At 44.4% G+C, this 21,257-nt stretch overlaps 1 protein-coding gene across 3 annotated transcripts; it reads left to right on the top strand.

Moving 5' to 3' along the window:
- The first annotated feature begins 396 nt into the window (after positions 1-396).
- On the top strand, positions 397-19,723 carry ERP27 (endoplasmic reticulum protein 27). Of its 3 annotated transcripts, XM_033163227.1 has the most exons (6): positions 397-551; positions 4,051-4,188; positions 11,257-11,373; positions 14,445-14,570; positions 17,579-17,776; positions 19,605-19,723. In XM_033163227.1, the coding sequence occupies exons 2-6, from the start codon at positions 4,087-4,089 to the stop codon at positions 19,650-19,652; spliced, it is 591 nt and encodes a 196-aa protein (XP_033019118.1). In that variant the 5' UTR covers positions 397-551; positions 4,051-4,086; the 3' UTR covers positions 19,653-19,723. The 3 variants fall into 3 exon arrangements, with proteins under 3 accessions (XP_033019118.1, XP_033019117.1, XP_033019120.1); XM_033163226.1 differs by lacking the exon at positions 19,605-19,723 and having other exon boundaries at positions 17,579-17,985; XM_033163229.1 differs by lacking the exons at positions 11,257-11,373; positions 19,605-19,723 and having other exon boundaries at positions 17,579-17,985.
- The last annotated feature ends 1,534 nt before the right edge of the window (positions 19,724-21,257 follow it).

Below are 21,257 nucleotides of genomic sequence, written 5' to 3'. Positions count from 1 at the left end.
TATTGTTTCATTCTTATACAATATTCATGCAGATTTAATCAAGTAAACACATTAAACTACTGAGATACCTTTAACTGAGCGAAGCTCAATTACAAATGGTTTGGGGGCAAGCACTGACAACCCTAGAGTGCCTTGGTTGCATAATAAGTGGGAGACAACGCACTGCTTATAATAGATAAGGTCTTTCTTTGTTATCTTCGCTGTGCCCAGACCACTGAAAAAGGGAGTCCTATTGCCAACAAAATGAGGAACAGAACACTTGCAAAAGGAACCCTCCAGGAGCCTCCTGTTCCTGAAGTCTCTTATCTTGGGAAATAACAGATCTGAACATTCCCAGGTGTTGCACTCTCACGGCTTTAGGTGTTGCCACATCAGATTCGGGGACAGACAGCAAGTCACCTTTCCGATGTCTGGCTCGAAGCAGGGCTCGTGGCAAGGAGAGAAACGAGGCAAGGCAATGAAAACCTTCGCCTTGCAGCAGTGGTTCCTCACGTCCCTTCTCAGTTGTGTCTTCCTGTTGGGATGTGCTGAGAAGGAGCCAGCACCCAAAGGTAAGGGAAGAATGGCTTGAATTTCAAAGAGGTGGTGAGGCTGTGGGGATTGGCACATAGAGTAGGAGGGCTCATCCAGATCGAAGCAGCCATTTTAGCTGAGGTACTGTTGCTCCCAACTGAGAATGTGGGAAGCATTCTGAAGGCAGCCATGAAGGCTCATTGCTTCGGTCTGTGAAATCTGATAAAAACATTCAAGGAGGGTTGGGTACAGTGTGTTTGTGTGCGTTTGCATGGCTGCGAAAAGAGGCTGGCTATACCTTCCTCCACTTCTTAGGTACCCCTGAAGATGTGAAGAAACCAGTACAGTTGGAGGATGTTGCAGCCGTGGCCGCATTTGTCAGTGCAGCTGAGGTGGTTGTCGTTGGATTCTTCCAGGTTTGTTGAGATGATTCTGTTGCTGTAGACTTGACAGGCCTTTCATGCTGGGCACTCTAGCACAACCTCCTTACAACCCTGTATTATGTGGAGGACCATGTAAAAAAATAGTTGCTCTCATCTATGGTTGTTAAAATTTTGTCAGCATAAGTAGTTGGATTTTTGTGAGCAGTGATGGTGTCATTGGAGGACAATATAACACCTTAATGCTGCCTGGTTCAGGAAGGAGAACTGTGTTGTGTGAGCACACAGTCCAAGTTCCAAAAGCATAAAGGTAATGGTACCCCTGACCGTTAGGTCCAGTTGTGGATGACTGGGGTTGCAGTGCTCATCTCGCTCTATAGGCCAAGGGAGCTGGCGTTTGTCCGCAGACAGCTTCCGGGTCATGTGGCCAGCATGACTAAGCCGCTTCTGGCGAACCAGAGCAGCACATGGAAATGCCGTTTACCTTCCCGCTGGAGTGGTACCTATATATCTACTTGCACTTGACGTGCTTTCAAACTGCTATGGGCAGGAGCTGGGACCCGAGGAGATTCAAACTGCCGACCTTCCAATCGGCAAGCCCTAGGCTCTGTGGTTTAGACCACAGCGCCACCTGCACCCAAAAGCATATTGATCCCAAAATTATCTTGAGTACATAGTTTTCTCCCTCCTCAGTTCTCGGTGTGTTTTCTGAAGGCCATTTCTCACATTTATGGCCAGCATCAGCACTTTACATACTCTGGCAGCTTCCAGGGCCCAAATGACCCAGTAGGGATCAATGTTTGTCATGGCTACTCCTCACCAGGCAGCTACAAACTACTACTACTATATCCCCCAACACTATAGAGCACCTGATATATCAACACTGGAGGCTTGCTTTCCAAGTGTTGCATGATCTCACCGAAAATTGGCGCAATTGCACTGGAAATCAACACTGATGCTAGTGATGCTTCTCTGCCAGAAGAGTCCCTGCAGAACAAACCACCGCCAAGACTCAAATAAAATGTGTACAAATAGAAGGCTCCTTCAAATGGAAGACTGTTCTCTGTAAAGTAGGACAAACAACAATCCTAGCAATAGCTCAATGGACTTACTAAACATCGTGCTGTACTTCAACAGAACATTGTTAACAATATCACTGTCTCTATAAGTATACTGTACAAATGTGAAGCCAAGCTTTCAAAGGCTTGGAATTTGGTTTGTCCAGCTAAAGCCCAGTTGATTAATCACTGAATACTCAAAAGCACTTTCTTCCTCAGTTTGAACTTTCTGATGTGTTTTCATTCCACGCTTCTGCTTCCGCTCTAGAACCAGCTGCTCAACAACAATAATAAAATGATGAAGAGGCCTTTGTTTAATACGAGGTCTCTCTCTTCACCCCTGTTATTTTCAACCCATCTCCTTTTCCCCAATTGATCCACATTAGCTGTAAACTTGGTTTCGATCTTAGGTTTTTTTTAAGGGGCTCTGAGAATTTTAACTTTTTTGAAGACAGTTTCAGGAAATAGATGTTTTAAAGGGCCAACCATCACTGTTAAGTGAGATGTAGAAAGGATGCAGAGCAAAATTATCTTAAAATATTTGATAAGTTGTGCATTTCCAGTCTCCTTTGAGCGCTACCTCGTTTTATACCGAGAGTCTGTCTAAAGATGCAAGGAGGGTTGGGACGGAATGGATCAGAAAACAAACAGCTATGTGTGGTTCACTAACACCTTGACATCCTTTTTTGATGGTGGCAGAGAGAGATATTTAATGTGTTTTAATGCCCACTCTTGTAGTACCCACGAAACAGTCTTCGAATCTCAATAAGTAGATAGAGATTGCTGTATTGGCTCCAAAGGACAGAAAAACAGGTGGTATCTCCCAGTGAGGAAGTGCTGTCGTCTACAGTCTCGGGGCCTAAGGTTCAACAGAACACAAAGGAAAGTCAAGCACCCTGCACTATTTAAGGAGCCTCATGACCTTTGTTGCATCTGGTTTATAAATGCAGCCACGGTAGCAGGAATGCATTGTTCATTCTCTATTGAAGACAAGAGGTGACCAGTCCAGAAGGTCATCCAGAATATTCATTTATTGAGGGATGTCCACTAATACTTGTCATGGAATACTGACTCATGCAGAATAAGGGCCGCTAGAGAAACCTCTTTAGGAAAGCTTTTAATGTTTGAAATTTTATTCTGTTTTTAGTGTTCTGTTGGGAGCCGCCCAGAGTGGCTGGGGAAAGCTATCCAGATTGGCGGGGTATAAATAATAAAATTATTATTATTATTATTATTATTATTATTATTATTATTATTAACCTGCACAACTACAAGTAGCCGCTAGATGTCAGCATCCTTCACTTAAATTGCAGTGGAAAGCCAAAGCCCTGAAGTAAATCTGAGGCAGAGATTTCTGCCTACAGAGCTGCTTTCTTAGTCTTTATTTAGTACATTTTCCTGCTCTATTTTTCTCCACTCCCTCCCCCCCCCCCGATATCCTCCACCTTTCTCTTTTTCTCTCATTCTACCTCTTTAAGGGTACAGCTACACTATAGACTGAAATGGCTTTGATAGTGTTATAGGGTAGTATGGATGACTACTCGCGGGTCCCCTCCAACTTGTGATCTTGTATTTATGAGCATAGAATCTATAAGAAGAAACCTGCTGAACCAGCCAAAGGATGTCCAAAGAGTGAGCTCTGTTGCCACACAGACTAAGAGGCAAGACTTCCCATCTTACCTGGATGCCATCATCATAGGAAGGAGAACAATAAGTCAGAGGAGGAGGACTGGGTGTGAGTTCTTGGCTGGTGCTGGGAGTTGGAGACACAGAGGCTTGTCTTGTTCTGTGCTGAACTCAAAGCTGTGGCCTGAGGCATCCATGGAAGCCAATCTCAGGTTATGTGCCAGAACCCCTTGATTCTCACCACTCGGAGATTGGGGTGAATGCAAAAATATTATTCCCTACCCACCCCAAAAGTTCAATGAGATGTGCAGAGAGTGTCTCCTCATGGATAATTTCCAGCACCTTCCCCAGTTTCCAGGATTCTTTGGGGAAACCCTTCCACTTAAAACTGGGTTTATAAGAGATATAAATTTGTAGCGTAGGATTCCCCCCCACATTTTTTTTCATTCTCTTTCTTCCCCTTTCCTTTTCAGGATCCAGAGCGACCAGAACTTTCAGAATTCCTTAAAATGGTACAAGATATGCAAGATGTACCATTTGGGCTCTGCACCTCCTCTAATGTTCTTTCCCATTATAACGTCACAACAAACACCATCTCCCTCTTCCGTATGGTAGGTTTTTGTTTTTTCACTTGTAGTTCTGCTTCTTCCAGCAAACAGGCCAGTGGTGGCTGATGCCCATTGGAACTAGTAGGGTAGAAGGCAGGGAGGCCAACAGTAGGTGGCGCCAGAACCAAGGACAGGCCAAGCCAACTGATTCCAGTCTTTAACCTCCTCTTTACTGAGTTCTACAACAAGCAATACTGAGGCATGGAGGAGGAAGCTGATAAGCAATTTTAACCCCCTGCTTATAAGTAAGAAGGCAGGCAGGTGAAGGGTGGCTAAGTCAGACTAACACTGGTGGGGCAGTGCTATATTCAAAAGCCTTCGCTGATCCAGGTGCTGCTGTAACTTGGTGTGTTAACTGGGTTCTCTTTTTCCAACAGTTTCTTGGTAGAAATCAATATTAAACTCAGAAGGAGAGGTTAAGTCTTTCCAACAGCAACAAAAAAGACCTGGAATGCGCTAGGTAGGAATGTTGGCCCATGAAATCTGTACTCTCTACATACAAAGCATGAAGAGAACAACCCCCTCCTCTCTTTCTTTTAAAGGCCAATGGAATATTTTGGAAGGACTTTAGTTCAGCTACAATTCTGCTAAAATGAAGATCAAAGGATTGCAATCCTGATTAACATATGCCCAGTAACCATAGACTTGTAGACTTTGGCAAGACACATATGACTGTCTCATTAGAAAAAAATTCATGTCAGCTGCCCTGTGGCAATTACTAGAACCTCTACATAACGCTTGACCACTGCCTTGCTGTTCTAAGATTGAACGGCCACATGCATCTGACTTCCCTGTGCAGTGAGAAGGTCCAGGGGTGCAGAACTTAAGCTGAGTTTGATTTCTTTGGATCAAGGGATCAGTGGAGCCACATAGTGTGGCTACGGGTCATTGGTTTAGGAATCAGAGGCAGAAAATGTAAACAGCTTGTCTATGGACACCCTTACATGGAAAAATCAGGTCTAAGCAACTTGTTGTGGGAGATAACACCCCTGCCTGGACACAGCCAATCAGTCTAGACTAGGTTTTTGATAAATACATTCCCCCCTGTTTTCCTATCCTAATTGCTCCTTCAGTCAACTACTAGAATTCTCCCCCACCCTGAAAATATCATTGCAATAACTGTTTCAATTATTGCCATGCAAAACCATAAGTAAATAAATAATAGATTAAATGACTGTTTTAGATTAAAAGCATCCAGGATTCATTCATTTATTTTTAAGCCATGCTCCAGTGGATGCCCTCTGGGGCTAGTGTCTCAATCTCAGCAGGTATAAGTCTGTTAGCAAAAAACACTCGCCAACAAGGGTAGGGCTGCAGATGCAGAGCAATCCAAACAAACCCCAGAAAATCAGTCTTGGAACCAAAACATGATCCAGAGGCAAGACAACAGTCCAAGATCAATATCACAGGGAGTTCAGGCGAGATACAACACCGCAAAGGAAATAACAAAGAACCAGAGTCCTGTGTTGTTTCCAGCATCTGGAAAGCCCCAAAGGGAAACCTTATACACGCTGACCTCCTAGACCACATCCTAAGCACAGCTGCTAATAGTGAAGGTGTTCCAGGCATTGCTTACTTAGAAGGAGACCCCTTACAAGCCACATGGCGGATCTGTATCTGTAGATACAGGCTATGTTGCTACCATTCAGCCCCCTAAGTCCTGGACCTTGAGAACCCCAAGTGTTCTTGAGGACTAGATGGTGGTGGCTCCTATGACAGTTCCAATGGTTCTTCAGCCCATTGTTGGTTTCAAGGGACCCTTCCTGCTCCTCCAGACCCTTGGCCAGTGGTGTGTCTGATTTGCCCTCTGAGAACCCCCTGACTGACACCAGGTCGGGGCTATGCATGAGAAGTAGTGATGAAGACCCTCGGAGGGAATAAGTTAGCTGGTGTGCTCACCTCCCTTCCACCTCTCATGGGGCAGGCTACAGTCTGTGGTGTATTGCTGTCCCACCACTACTGAACATATGTTTAAATTGAACCTGCAGGACAAATGAAAGAGCAGCATGAAGTGAATCCTGGGCATGATGTCCATTAGCTGGATCAGACTAATTAAAATGTACAGAACAAAATAAAATAAAAAATTCCTTCCAGTAGCACCTTAGAGACCAACTCTATTAAGTCTATGGGTGGTGGTGAAGTGAAATAAAATTATGTCTGAAGATCTTTTTTTTAAACCCTGCACATAGAAAGTGGACATGCTTGTGTAGAGCAGCATCCCTTTCTCTGATATGGTAGCTTTCTATTGAACTTGCTCCCAATTGAATGGCTTCTTTTAATGAGGATTAGACAAATTAATGGAGGAGAAGGCTGTCAAAGGCTACAAGCCATGACTGGAGGCAGCAATGCTTCTGAATACTAGTTGCTGGGGATGCATAGGAAGGAAGAGTACTCTTGCGCTCGAATCCTGCTTGCTGGTTTCCCACAGGCAACTTAACAGTGCGGCCACTGTGAGAGCAAGCTGAGGGACTAGACGGATCTCTGGCCTGATCCAGAAGGTTCGTCTTAGGTTCTTATGCTGTTGGTGTTTCTTTCAAACAAGTGTTCTCCTTCCTGCAAGCTGAAGTAGCATTATTCAAGAAGGCTGCTGCTGTTGAAGTTTGGTAAACATGCTGCAGAAAGGAATAGTCAGGTTAAGACTGCTGGTAGAAACTTAAAGGTAAAGGTACCCCTGACCGTTAGGTCCAGTCACGGACGACTCTGGGGTTGCGGTGCTCATTTCACTCTATAGGCTGAGGGAGCCGGCATACAGCTTCTGGGTCATGTGGCCAGCATGACTAAGCCGCTTCTGGTGAACCAGAGCATTGCACGGAAACGCATTTACCTTCCCGCTGGAGCGGTACCTATTTATCTACTTGCATTTTGACATGCTTTCGAACTGCTAGGTGGACAGGAGCTGGGACCGAGCAACGGGAGCTCACCCCGTCTCAGGGATTCAAACCGCTGACCTTCTGATTGGCAAGCCCTAGGCTCTGTGGTTTAGACCACAGCGCCACCCACGCCCCAGGTAGAAACTTAAGGTTGATTAATTGGGAGCAGGCAAAGCCATTCTGAGCACAGGCTTCACATGTGGCCAGTGAGGAGATGCTGGCACATGCTAGCTCATCCTGCAACTGGCTTGAACTAATGAAACTTAGGGAGGAAACAGGAAGGCAGGCAGGCCTTTAGTTATCTACCTTACCAACAAACTTGTTTTCTCCTGCTCTGGAGGGTAGGACTCAAACCAATGGATTCAAGTTGCAAGGAAGGAGACATGTGGAAAACCTTTCTGACAGTAAGAGCTGTTCAACAGTGAAATGGTCTCCCTCAGGAGGTTGCGGACTCTCCTTCCTTGAAGGTTTTTAAGCAGAGGTTGGATGGCCATCGGTCATGGATGCTTCAGCTGAGATTCCTGCATTTCAGGAGGCTGGGACTAGATGACCCTTGGGGGTCCTTTACAATTCCACAAGTCTAAGCAGTTACTTAAGGAGGAATCCATGAATGAAGAATAGCTTGCCTTTCTGTCTACTGTTGCTGCCGTCCAGTTCTGGTAAAATATTGCAAGTGTTACTGCTTTACTCCCATCAGTTACCACACTCTTACTTTTGCTTCATGTTAGCCCTTCATGGCAAGTCCATTTACCCCCTGAACAAATGCCCAAGGCAGGGACAGATCAACTAGTGTTACCTTCTAGTCTCTCTCTCTCTCTCTCTCTCTCTCTCTCTCTCTCTCTCTCTCTCTCTCTCTCACACACACACACACACACACACCTGGCTGCCTATGCTGTCTTCATCCTCTCTCTGCTACTTGCCCTTCCTGCCACTAGTCAACCTGGCAGAGTTTTGCTGCTGATTTCTAACTCTCTTCAGCCTTTACCCTCAGCTTTATGCAGTAGGGACTTTAAAAAGGGCTAGACATCAAAATTCAAATCACACCTGTAAATGAGCTGTGGTCGGGAAGGCACATCCCACTCCCCTCTCTGTGGGAGAGGTGGCAAAGCTAACAATGCTGTTATTTACTTACTGGCAGGAGCCAGAGAAGGAATGGAGGGGGTGTACAAACACAGCCCCCCGTTGGTAACCTGACATTGCAGTTCATAGCAGTGCACAGGAAATCCTTCAGCTTACTTTGCATAGGCATACTGGGAGCAGCTTCCTTGGCTAGGTAGCATCCTGGTTTGTTGTGGTCTTTTGTCAGCCCAGAAGCCATCAGGGAAGGAGGCGGCTTGCTGGGCTGTGTGTGCTGTGTGCGGTGGGGTCCGAATCCTGGGGCAGAGCAGGTTAGTGCTTCCAGTGCTGAAGAGAACTTGGTCGCTGCAGGCATAGATGCTTGCCATATCTAGATGTAGGGGTAGAGCAATGGGTTAGTTGTAGCTTCCAGTTTAGTACTGGAAGTTGACTATGGGTCACTCCAAGCTTTTTCTTTATTAGGGAGGCAAGTCTCTATAAACAGCAGCAAGTCTCTAAAAAGCCCTTTATCCCAATTATAATGGTGGCCTTATTCCTCACAGCTGGGCAAGTTAACTTGGTTATGCCTTCGTCTGGGATTTTAAAATGTTGTGCAAGTTAGAGGCAGCTGGTAACCTATTTGGAACAGAATACTCTCACCTTTACTCCCAAATTTATGAAGTACAATTAAATGTGGCAAGTTTGTTAGGATGACTCACCATTAACTTCATATGCAATTTCAACAGGTGTTACTCATGGAAACCAGATTTCACTGGCCTGTTTCCATTGGTTTTAATGTTCCTCTTCCAAAGACGCTTCAAAGATCTGTACTATGAGGGAAATAAACATCATTATTTGATTGTGGAAGGCCGACAACCTAGATACACCCTTCTAGATTCATGCTTCTCCTTAACATGAGATAAACTAATAGATGCGGCTAAAATTAAACTAGGTTGACAGGGTAGATATACAGCTTTCCCAGTCGTCTTGCAAAAAATGTTGAAGAATTTGTATAGTTCCCTCTCAGCCTGCCTTTCCCTTGAATGAATTTGGAAGAAGTGAAAAGAGGTGCGGGGAACTGAGGCAGGAGTCCGGAACAAAATATCTGTAGAATTGTGAAAAAATGCATAAGAAAATGAATCTGACTGCAATAAATTAAACCATTTTTTTATTCATTCTTTGCAACTTTACTCGAAGCAAGTCCAGCTGTGTTCAATGGGACTTATTCCCAGAAAAGTGTGGATAGCACTGCCGCCTTAAGTTGCAATCCCTCCTCGCTTGCCTGGGAGTAAATGTCATTCAGTGCAGAAGGACCTAATTCTGGGTAGACATGGCTATTGTACTCCAATCAAGGTCAAACAAGCAGGCCCTGATTCAAAGGCCTATTGCTTTCAGTGAGACAAGCCTCATGCATTGTGATAAGTGTAGAACAGGAATTGGTGCCATTTTGACAGTCCCTGTGGTTCTGTGAATGACAAATTCATCTTTCCATTGACTTTTTAAAAACACCCCAACAGCTTCTACTTCCAAAGGGAAAGGAACTCTGCACATGCTCAGAAACACTGTGCCATTAAAAAACAACAACCACAGACACACATTCCTGCTTCCTTTTATAAATAACTGTTTCTATGCATGTATCTGTGTTAGATCCTGTTTTAACCTTCCCGACCTTTATGCACTTTGCATGTCTTCCAAGAACTTCAGCTTGAGATACCATCATTTGTGCAATAAAAATAACACGACTCTTGAGCCCTGGCCCAATCCAGTGGGATTGGATGGGTCACACCACCCAGTGTATGTGGGTGTATATATGTTTGTTTGTAGGTATGTCAATAGAAAACACACACACGCGTAGACTTGATCAGTGTTCTTGCAGTAATCTGCAGTCTATTCCAACCCCCAATGAAGACGCTTTCCACTGACTCTGGTGGTCCTTGGAACCATCCCAAAGGTTTATGTACTCTGGCTCACTTTAGTTTAGTGCCAGTCTTAACACTCTTTACTTTCCATGGAGCTGCTCTTGTTTTCCTTCCAAGCTGGTGAGAGAAGACTCAGCCCTCAGTCCTCTCAGCTGTGTCCTGAAGAGGGCTAGCAATGCACCAGAGTCAAGAACTAGCTCTAGGGAAAAGCAAAAGAGGACTATGTTGATAGACCTGTTTCTGGAAATGACAACTCCATTTATGGGGTATGACAGTATAGGATTTCTATGTGCCATTTCCTAAGTTCCATATATCTTGTCCATAATTTTCTTTTAAAAAATAATCACAAGGTTTCAGCTTTGCCTTGCTGGGCCCATACATTAACTGAACACCTTATTATCCCTCTGGGATTTCTTGTTGAGTTTTCGTTTCCTGCCTGCCGGCCTATTAAGAAGTCCATCAGGAAGATAGATCCAGGAAGATGTCAAAGAATCTTTTCCAAAAAACGGTATTTGTAGAGCCTGAATATTTTCTTTTCTGGATCTGCTGGAAAAATTCCTCTGTTTATTGGAGAGGATTCTTGCTTGCACAATGTTTCCAGGAAATCCATACATGCCTGTGCCAGTGTTTATTAGGTTTAGAAGTAATGAAGTGAGCAGGCAAATATTTTCAAAAAGGAAAGAGATTTAGGTTGGTTTAAGATCCTTTTTCCAGAGGTCCCACAAATGTTTGCTTGCTAATCCCCATATCTCTAATGTCTAGGGCAATTTAATGCAACTGATAACAGCCACATCTGATTTTATTTTTAAAATGTTTCTATCATACCCTTCAGTTTACGGCAAAAGAGCAAATTAAAAAGTTTATTCGAGCCTCTGGGATAAATCAGTAGGATAGTCCTCATGAAAATCTTAGGCCAAAAGTGAACCATACACAGGAATGCATACTGTGTGCTTGTGGGAATGGAAGGATAATGTATTTCTGCCTCACAGCTGGGTTGCATGGAGATTAACAGTACAGATGAATATTTTTTTTGGGGGGGGGGAGCTGAGGTCATAGAACTTCCATAATGTGGCTAAGGACCCCATCCTGGGCAGGTTTGGGTGCGCCATACAAATAATTTACTGGGCCCAGAGACCCTGTTGGCTTTCCTGCCTTCCAGGACACATGACATTGATTTTGCAAGTGGGACAGAGTGACAACAGTGAGACTGCTTTGCTTTGCTTCAGGTGGATAACAAGCGGCAAGACCTGGAAATCAAAGACAGCAGTGGAATTGACGCCACCAAGCTGAGTCGCTTTGTTCGGATCAATGAACTCCGCTGGGTAACCGAGTACAACCCTATGGTAAGAAAGGACGTCTCTATATCATGCTGGAGGCATTTGAATACCGAGTTCACTTTGGAGAGAGCAAACCCATGAAATTACTGCCCCTTTCTTGACCTGAGAATGAGTTAATTGAATAGTGGCAGTGATGGCCACCAACTTGGGTGGCTTTGAAAGACGAATGGACAAATCCATGGCTATCCATGGCTACTAGCCATGGTTGCTGTGCTCTGCCTCCACAGTTGGAGACAGCAATGGTTCGGAATATCAGTTGCTGGAAACCACAGGAGGGGAGAGGGCTCTTGTGCCCGAATCCTGCTTGCATGTTTCCTACAGGCACCTGGTTGTCCAATGTGAGAAGAGGATGCTGAACTGGATGGGCCATTGGCCTGATCCAGCAGGCTTTCTTTATGTTCTGATGTCTCTCTCCCTAAGCTTTCCTTGCATTTCCTACCTGCTGCTCCTTCAACCTTCCCGTCTTCTGTGAACTGAGAAACCGAGCGGGGAGCTTGACGCAGGGCCTAGTTCGCTGGACCTCCCACAATGCTCCAAATCCCACAGCTCTTGAGCTGGAAGGCTCTTCGAGAAATGCACTCTCTGACCTCTTCTTGTGAATTCTGGAATACACACACACACTTTCCTTCTTTTTATTGACACAGAGCCTCTCTCAAACCCTCCCCCCATCCTGCCAATCTCCCTGTGGGTGGGTGTAGCGCACAGGGAGGTGGCAGGTCAGCTGTAGGGTGTCCACAGGCCCTTGTTTGGCTTGTGGGAGAAGGGTGGGGGGGGGAAGTGCAAGGGGAAGGAAAAAGTCAGATGACAAATTATCCGCCGATGGGAAACTATGCGAGGAGCCCATTGGCAGTGCCAGATGACTTGAGGCTCTTCACAGAGGGCTAGTGTGTGCAGCTCAGTCATCCCAGTGATATATGGAGAGTTCCAGGTCTACTTTCCATGTTGTTAGCATCCAGTCTGCTTGGACTTGTGGCTTTCAAACACAGTTCAGATCGGTGTTGAGATGTTTTCCAGGCTTCTGCTATGTTTTTCTAAATGGGAATGATAGCATCAGAAAGGTATATTTGTGTGTGTGTGTGTGTGTGTGTGTGTGTTCTTGGTTGCCATTGCAGTGTTAACACTTCCACAGGATTTTCCATCCTTCGCTTCTTAAGGTTTGCAGTCTGACTCAGAGAAGCAGCTTAAGCCAAATGGTGGCATATATCACGTTTAGAATAAAGACTCACATCAGTTTTTTAAAAATAGGAAATATAGAATTCCACGGTGATTAAAAAGTGTACATGCAGAGTGGTAAAGAAAATACATGGAAATGGAACAATGAAGGCTGCATTCTCTCATGTTGGGAGTAAGTCCCTTTGAACTCAATTGGGCATCCTTCCAGTTAAAGAGGTAATGGACTGAGCTGAAGATCTTAAAAGCTGTGTTTGACAGGGCAGCCAGCAACCTTTAAAGCAAACACAAAGACATAACATTGATCATCATTAAAAGGACAACTGGGATCTGCAATCTCAAATGTGAACTGTGTAGAGAATCAAATTTGTCAAATGCAAACAAACAAACAAACAAGGCCCCCCCCATATATTCTTGTTCTGTGCTCATGATGCTAATAACAGGGCAGTCACATGAGGCCCTACTTTCAATACTGCTTGTGCTTGCAAAAGTTTTAGGGTCATAACCCTGCTTCACTTCCATACGCCTTAATTTCCTGCCAAAATCTCATAATTTTTAATACCACAAATGTTCCGGTGTAATTTTGTCTGGCTTCTCTTGCGATATAACCACTTGGACAGCAATAATGTGGTAGCATAGGGGATGCATCTCAAAACAAACAAAATCAGGATAAATCCACCACTGTTATTGTGTCAGGGTCAATATCCTGTCGCAGAATACACAGCAACCATCACCATCATCATCCTCCATCTGGGGAGGACCTTGATTTAAAATATCAAGCTTTTGTCTTTTTTAAAAATATTGACTTCCTTAAAAAATAATGTTTAATTGCTTTTATTCTTACAGGTTAAACAACAACACAAATACAACAAAAGGCACTCCTCCCCCCCTTTTAGGAACTAACTCTTTAATTCAACCATCAATTTGGGTCCCGGATTTGTGTTTTTGAGGAAATCTTGAGTTTCCAAATCCTCACCTGAAACAAAAACACATATTCTCTTACAAGCAACTCTGAAAACACACACACACACACACACACACACAGAGAGAGAGAGAGAGAGAGAGAGAGAGAGAGAGAGAGAGAGAGACAAGTTTTATTACTGTTTTGAACAATTATAGTAACATACAAACAAAATATAAATAGAAGTCAAAAATAGGAAAGGAGGATGTTGGTTAACGTGGCTTGACCTTAGAAATTGTTCATTGCCGGATGTATAACAAATGCTTACCAACTGCCTGTGCTTCCCCTTTGTGGATGTCAAGCTCAGTATGCAGCCATTGAGGGCTGGGGTTGGGGTGCAGGACTTATCCACCTGTTTGTTGTTCAAAGAAGGCGTTGAGAGTCCTCTTCTTTTGCTTGAATACAGGCATCTATTGGCCTATGTCTGAATCCAGCAGTTCTAAAAAGAGCACACCTGTGAATTCTTCTAATTTGTGGGTTGTGGGTTTTTTTTTGGCCAGTTTAACAATTACAATGTGCAAACACAAAAAGGAAAACAGTTGAGGGTTGAAAAATAGATTAATCAGAGCAAAACTGATCGATGTTCTGACAAATCAAGTAACACCTAGCTTACTAACCATCTTAGCTGGCCTTGCCTGACCTTTGCGCAGATTCAACTGCACCACCTTGGTCCAGCTCTACTTGATCCTGAAATGTAAATCACCGCTGCGCTTTACCTCTCTGCTTTTAATTCATTGCATTTTCCTCATATATATATATATATATATATATATATATATATATATATATATATATATATAAAATAAACTCAAGGGAGCATTGTCATGATTCTGAAGGCTAGCCTTATGCTTTCAGTGTTTTAGGTTTTAGGACTTGGTGCTCCAAGAGTGCCTCAGTACTCACATTCCCTAATCAACATATTTCTTCATCTCTGATATATTGACAGACTGCAGTAGGTCTCTTTAATAGTACCATTCAGACCCACCTTCTCTTGTTCACTGACAAGTCATCCCCAAAGCATGTGGAGATGATGGACAAGTATCGTGAAGCAGCAGTTCTCTTCCAAGGGAAGGTAAGACTGATGCGACTTGGGGTGCAAGAGTTTTTTTTTTATCCTTCCAGACAGAAGTAGTAATTTATGCTTGGGCATGCCACGGTCTAAAGCGGGGTTTACCAGTGGCAGAGGAAGAGGGTGTGGTCCGCAATGGGTGTCATCACTGAGTGGGGGGTGGGTGACAAAATGAGATTAAAAATAAAAAATTGGGCTCACTAAACTTTTTAGGAGTGACATGGTGGCTTAGGCGCCTGCAGGTTCCACGGTGCCTGAAATGGCAGCATGGGACTTGCCTCTGCCTACTGCCTCTCCCTCAGCTGCCCTACAGCTGAGGGGGAAGCGGCGGAGAGGCTCCAAGCGTCGGAGAGGCTTGCCCTGCCCCCGGCTGCAGGACACGCCCCCACACCAGGCACCTGAGCGGCTAGCTACGCAGCTGGGGTTGACATCAGCTGTTGGCATCAACAAGCACTTGCCAAGACTCACTCCTCAGTAGCAGCAGGTGAGCAATGAAAAGGAAAAGGAGAAGGAATTAACTTCACACACTTTGTTCTCCTCGCCTCCCTGCTCAGGAAATCATGCCAACTGAGCCCAGGAGTGGCAGCAAGGGAATGTACAGCGGCAACAGGAGATCAGGGCCAAATCTACACTATACCTTTAAACACTGTTATACCACTTTAACAGTCATGGCTTCTCCCAAAGCATCCTGGGAATTATACTTCGTTAAGTATGCCGAGAGTTTTTGGGAAATCCCTATTCCCCACACAGAATTACAATTCCCAGAGTGGTTTAACAATCAATCCCTCTTCCCAGGAAACATTGGGAATTGCAGCTCTGTGAAGGGAATAGCAATCTCTTCCTTTACAATTCTCAGTAACCTTAACAAATTGCAGTTCCCAGGATGCTTTGGAGGAAGCCAAGACTGTTAAAGTGGTATAAGAGTGCTTTTAATGTCTGGTGTGGATGTAGTCCAGGAGAACATTCATGGAGATATGAGATTAGAATTGAAAATAACTTTGTAGAATACATGAAAACTCATTGGTGAACTTTTGGTTTAATACTAGTAGTCCCTTGCCAAAGTAAAAATGCTATGTATTTCAAAAAACATTTGGGATCCATTTCCTTCGCTGATGGCCAGCTTCCATTTTTGTTATATATCTGAGTCACAGTTCAACTCTGGAAAAGAGCTTGGAGTGGCCAACGGCACTGCTGCTGCTGTTCCATTGGCCAACTCCTGATGTCTCTGAATATTCCATATGCCTGAAGAACTTTCTTCAAATGGCAGCACATCCCTTGGACTTGCCAGGTGAACTGCGCTGAGGACACTGAGTCAGAATTTCAGAGCTTATAATGTCGTAGAGGTTTCTTTGTTGCTTCTGTTTAAATTACTGACCTAAACACCAGGGGCTTCAGAAACCTGTAGGTGATCTCATGTGAATTCTTTCCCCCAGCTTTTCAGTTCCAAACATCTTCTACACAAATGTTGTTTTAATAGGTGAAAAGACTTCTGAGACATGCAGGATCAAAGGCTGGTGTTTGGGCAGGAGCAGGTCCAACAAACTTTGCCTAAAGTCCATGGTGCTATTATGCGGAACCCATACAGTATTAAAGACAGAGCTTCATAACTGTCTGGTCCACATAGTCTAGCTAGAATCAAACACGGGGAACACACAGCTCTGAGTCACTCTCCCCATCCCATACCCTCCCCCAAGCCATGCTTTCCCATCTATTATTATTATTTGCATACAAAATACAAATGTGGGGGAGCTCAGAGATAGACCAAATGCTTTGCATGCACAGGGTCCCAGACTCAGTCTCTGGCTTCTCCAGATAGAGGTGGGGGAAATTCCTGCTGGAGATTTAAATGAAGAACAGAATAGGGTGGCATGACACAGAAGCATTTTTCTTTCCTATGTGAGTAAAGGTAGATGGAAAAACATGATTTTAGGATGGGGAGTGATATAAGGCCACTCTAGACTTTTTGTTTTTGCAGATGATACTATTATGAGCACAAATCATAAGGAATGCAGCATAAAATGAATGTCTGGAGGGACCACTAAGGATGGCCATTTCCTACTTTTCATTGCCCAGGCCCCACTTGTCAATTGGCTTTGCCTCCCATTCCTCTGTCCCCTCTGCTAATTCAGGTTTGCTATTTTCAGTTAGAGGAGACTGCAAGGCTGGCCCATTTTGTTGATCAAGGCAAAACAGCAACACACACACACACACACACACACACACACACACCCCGTTCCTTAAGCCAAGGTGCATAGTACCCAAAGCTGATTCTGACTACAGATGCACACAATGGTATTCCCTTCATTGTGGTGCTACACAGAAAGGTCTAAAGGTCTCTGCCCAGACCAAGAACCCCCAGTGTTACCTGCCCTCTCTGCTCTTCAGAATTGAAAAGCAGAGAGGATGTGATTTCCTCCACTTCCTACCACTGGGCTGACTGGTGAGGTTTGAATCCCCGTGTCTAGCCCAGCTCCATGATGTTACTGCTGTGTGTCTGGGTGTCTGATGGGCCACAAAACATGGTTTGGGGGCGAGATCTGGCCCGTAGGCCAACAGTTTGCAAATATCTAGGTTACTGGAGCTCCTCTGAGCTCTCATAATCTGTGTGATAACATTCATTTGCCTGTGTGAGCATTCTAAAATATCTCTAGGTAAAGGTAAAGGGACCCCTGACCATTAGGTCCAGTCGTGTCTGACTCTGGGGTTGCAGCGCTCATCTCGCGTTACTGGCCAAGGGAGCTGGCGTACAGCTTCTGGGTCATGTGGCCAGCATGACAAAGCCACTTCTGGCGAAGCAGAGCAGCGCACGGAAACACTGTTTACTTTCCCGCCGGAGCGGTAGCTATTTATCTACTTGCACTTTGACATGCTTTTGAACTGCTAGGTGGGCAGGAGCTGGGACCGAGCAACGGGAGCTCACCCCGTCGCGGGGATTTGAACCGCCAACCTTCTGATCAGCAAGCCCTAGGCTCTGTGGTTTAATCTACGCCTTTCCTTTTGCCTCCTTGAAGATTCTTTTTATCTCAGTGGACGTCTGTGCAAAGGGCAATGACAGGGTTATGTCTTATTTTCACCTGAAGAAGTCTCAGCTGCCTGCACTGGCTGTATACCACACTCCAGATGAGGAGCAGGAGGTGCTGTCCGTGGATGAAGTCTCCCTGGAGACTGTAAGGGGTTTTTGCAATGGTTTCTTACAGAGAAAGGAATTGGTGAGTGCACAGGATGACAACTGGGCTGACCAATCACAGCTTTCTGCTCCATTATTAACCCCACCCCCTGGAATTGTTGTACCCACTTTTCCAGTTCAGTCTGATGTCTAGTTTTATACCTGACACAGCTGGTAGTGTTTCAGAGCAATGCTTTTGCACCTAAATAATAAACAGAGGACCAAACTAGATGTGATATTAAGTGTATCTTTACACTTTAAAAACAAACAAAAAACAAAAAACAAATATCAGACAATGGGGGGCAGAGAGGATTTATGATTATCAAGACAGCCACTGGTGATGATGGAGGTATTTAACACTTTCCTGGAATGCTTATTGGTGCCTATGGAGGATTTCCTTCCAATGCAAATAACAGCTACTAAGGGGCTATTTTCATCAGGGCCACACCTGGGGAGGAAAGGGTTAAACCCATTTATCCCTACCTGGTGAGATTCTGATAACTGTCAGTCCTCCCAGTGCCTGTTTTTTTTTTTAAATCAAGCAGTCTAGATGCAAAGATCCATCTAACTCATCCTAAATAATTCAGATAATTTCTGACATAGCAGGTACTGTGTGCATCCCCATCTGTCAACACAGTTCTGAATTATTAGTGGGTCATAGCAGTGCTATTGCATCAGTGATCAAGCACAACCATCCATATCTTCCCCTGAGCCAGTTCAGAGTCACAATATGCATTCTCTTGGGTGCTTGTGAAATCTTCTCTATAGCTGCCCTAAGAAAATATGTCCATGTAGAAACCATCTCTGTGCAGCTCAGTCTATCATGGAAGTAGAATAACTTCTCCTTCTGAAAAGCTGTACAGTCTCAAAAGATTTAGAGATCTGTGCTAAAAATAATTTAATAAAACTGAAATTATAGGATTGGAATAAATTATGCAAATGGAACAAATGTGAACAATTACATTCAGTTTGTACATTTTCTCCTCTGGCTACACAGCTTGATCCCCGCCCCCCTAAGCAATGGAAATGTTTAGTTCCGTTGTTTTATTTTTGTTTTTCCAGGATTTGGATAAGGAGGTTTTGGACTCATGGAAAACTGGAGAATTGTGGTGGAATATGCATGCAAGAGTCAGGGCACAGGGACTCCAGATGATGGGGGAAAGTTTGGGAACTGGCAAAAGCAACTCTGCCTCATTTCCTTGAAAGAGGAAACCTTAGGCATTATGGGGCCTGCTGCTGTTGTGGAGACAGAAGAGATGCACTAGGGAATGGATCTTCAGAATATCTCGCACAGATTCCCCACCCCCCACCCCCAATTCCTGTCTTGCTCTTTAATCTTGATGCGAAGCGAATCCCCTACCTCTTTGTTCTGCTAAATATATGGGGGGGGGGAATCACATGAAATATTCATTGTATGTATAATATTATTGGCATATGCATTCTAGTTTTCTTACAGTAATCAGCACATAAAAGGTAAATACAGCAATACAATATAATTTTATACAATTACAGCAGATTACACACACACACACACCAGAGATTTCCTGCCTTCAGAGGTCTTGTTTGAGTGATGGTGTGAAAACTAAAATGGTATAAGAGATTATTCCCCCATATTAATGTGGCTCAGTTGACAGAGCATGACACTCTTGATCTTGGGCTTGTGGGTTCCAGCCCCATGTTGGGCAAATGATTCCTGCATTGCAGGGGCTTGCACTAGATGGCTCTCAGGGTAACTCTACAATTCTGTGGTTCTATGCACAGCGAGAGACACCAAGTGCTCTTTCAGGATCTCAAGTGTCTCCACTCCCAGTTCATCTTTCCACTAAAAATCATGATGTTGACGTGGTTCCCTTTGTTCTGCTTTATTTCAGAAAGAAAGCTCTAAGCCAGAGGATAAGATCTTCAAAGAGGAACTCTGACTCTGTTCCAACAGCCTCCAGCCACAACCTAATTCCTGCTGTAGTTCTGCGCATACTCTTGTCCGGGGGGGGGGGGGGGGAGGGGGGGAGGGAATAATCAGCCGTAACCAACAGTCACACAAAAGAAATGTGCCAGACCATGTCAGTGGAGTTCAGTGGGTCTGCCCACTGTCTTTCCTACTTTACCAGCTCCATCTTTTCAGTTTTGTTCTTTGGTAATTCAAGCTCTGCCCTGTTTTGCAAACAATGAGATTAAGAGCTGCTGGGATCTGCTCGCTTTGGACAGGCTGCCAGGTAGTTGGCTCTTGACATTGCAATGCCACGTTAGTGGTGGGTTTATTCTACTTTAGTTTGTTCTGCAATGCTTTCCCTATGCTGTCACATTATTGCTGTCTGGAGGGGTTATAGTGCAACAAAAGTGGAACAAAAATAAAAAAGAACATTTGTGGTATAATAAATATGGGATTCCAACAGGAGGTTACAGGATATGCACAGACTGGGAATAAAGCAATGTGACAAAACTTTTGCAGGCACAAACAGTAGTGATAGCTCATGTGTGAGCTCCCCATTGGCACCATGAGCACATATAATCATGAATGTGCAATAAAAGGGTGTCTGAAGAGTCCCACGTGGGAAAATGTTGCATCAAAACTGAGGGGGGAGGTATCAAGAAAGACCCATGATTAAGGCATGAGACAGCTCCCCTACAGGATCTTGTAATAGCCACTTGAAGGAAAATTTTACAGCAGTACAACCTGGATGTATTTAATTAGTTGGTTGTTTCTTTAAAGCACTCTTTAGCTGAAGTGCCTCCTGGAGCAGCTTTATAAAGATCCCCAAAGAAAACAGGATGGGGGAAAAGCAAGCTCAGCCTCCAGGTCTTGAAAGTTACGGTTCTTATAACAATCAGCTGGCATAGAAACAGTTCAGGGAGCCAGATGGGATGGCAGCTGTTAGGTGAGAGTTGCATTAAGTCTTGTTTGCCACCCCAGACTCTAAGCAGTGTGGAATTCTAGGGGGTTCAGGGCTTGGGTTCCTTGTAAAGAGGGACAGCAGAGACTGTAGTGTCTTTATGATATATGGTTTATTTACACACATATATATAACCTGAGCCTACATTGCAGGATATCACAGCATTAACACTCCAAGAGGCTCTTGCTTCTCCCATAGTCCCAGCCTTGGATTCAAGCAGGATTCAAGCATGGTTCTGTCTCTCTGGTTTCTGCCAGCAGCTTACTTCCAGCTCTCTCTCACACAAGTGGCTTTTGTCTTTCTCACTACCATCAAGGTGAGGAAGAAGGGCCCATCCATTTGCCCTCTGACACAGAGAAACTTTGCTTGCCATACTAAGGACTGTACTTACGTAAATAGTAATGAGAACTCTTGGCTAATTCAACAATGGAATCCTACATTAGATTTTAGCCCTTGCTGGACCTAGGATTCCAGGATCACAAGGGATTCTGGCATCCACCCCCCCCCCCGGGCCAAACCTCACAACAGTATTATGGGGAACAAAAAGCGTTGCTTGGCCCAATTCTATACTTAAGATTCTGTTTTTCTTCAGCAAGGGTGTATAAAATGTACCCTGTCAGAGTCTCCAGTGAA

The sequence above is a fragment of the Lacerta agilis genome, chromosome 10 (assembly GCF_009819535.1).
Source record: "Lacerta agilis isolate rLacAgi1 chromosome 10, rLacAgi1.pri, whole genome shotgun sequence".
Lineage (NCBI taxonomy): Eukaryota > Metazoa > Chordata > Lepidosauria > Squamata > Lacertidae > Lacerta > Lacerta agilis.
Note: the sequence above shows the minus strand (reverse complement) of the source record. Positions and strands in the feature narration are given on the sequence as shown.

Excerpts from the sequence above, each read along its gene's own strand:
- ERP27 (XM_033163226.1), top strand. The coding sequence starts at position 4,087 with ATGGTACAAGATATGCAAGATGTACCATTTGGGCTCTGCACCTCCTCT. Across the intron at positions 4,189-11,256 it reads CCATCTCCCTCTTCCGTATG|GTGGATAACAAGCGGCAAGA; the intron begins GTAGGTTTTTGT and ends GCTTTGCTTCAG. Across the intron at positions 14,571-17,578 it reads CAGTTCTCTTCCAAGGGAAG|ATTCTTTTTATCTCAGTGGA; the intron begins GTAAGACTGATG and ends GCCTCCTTGAAG.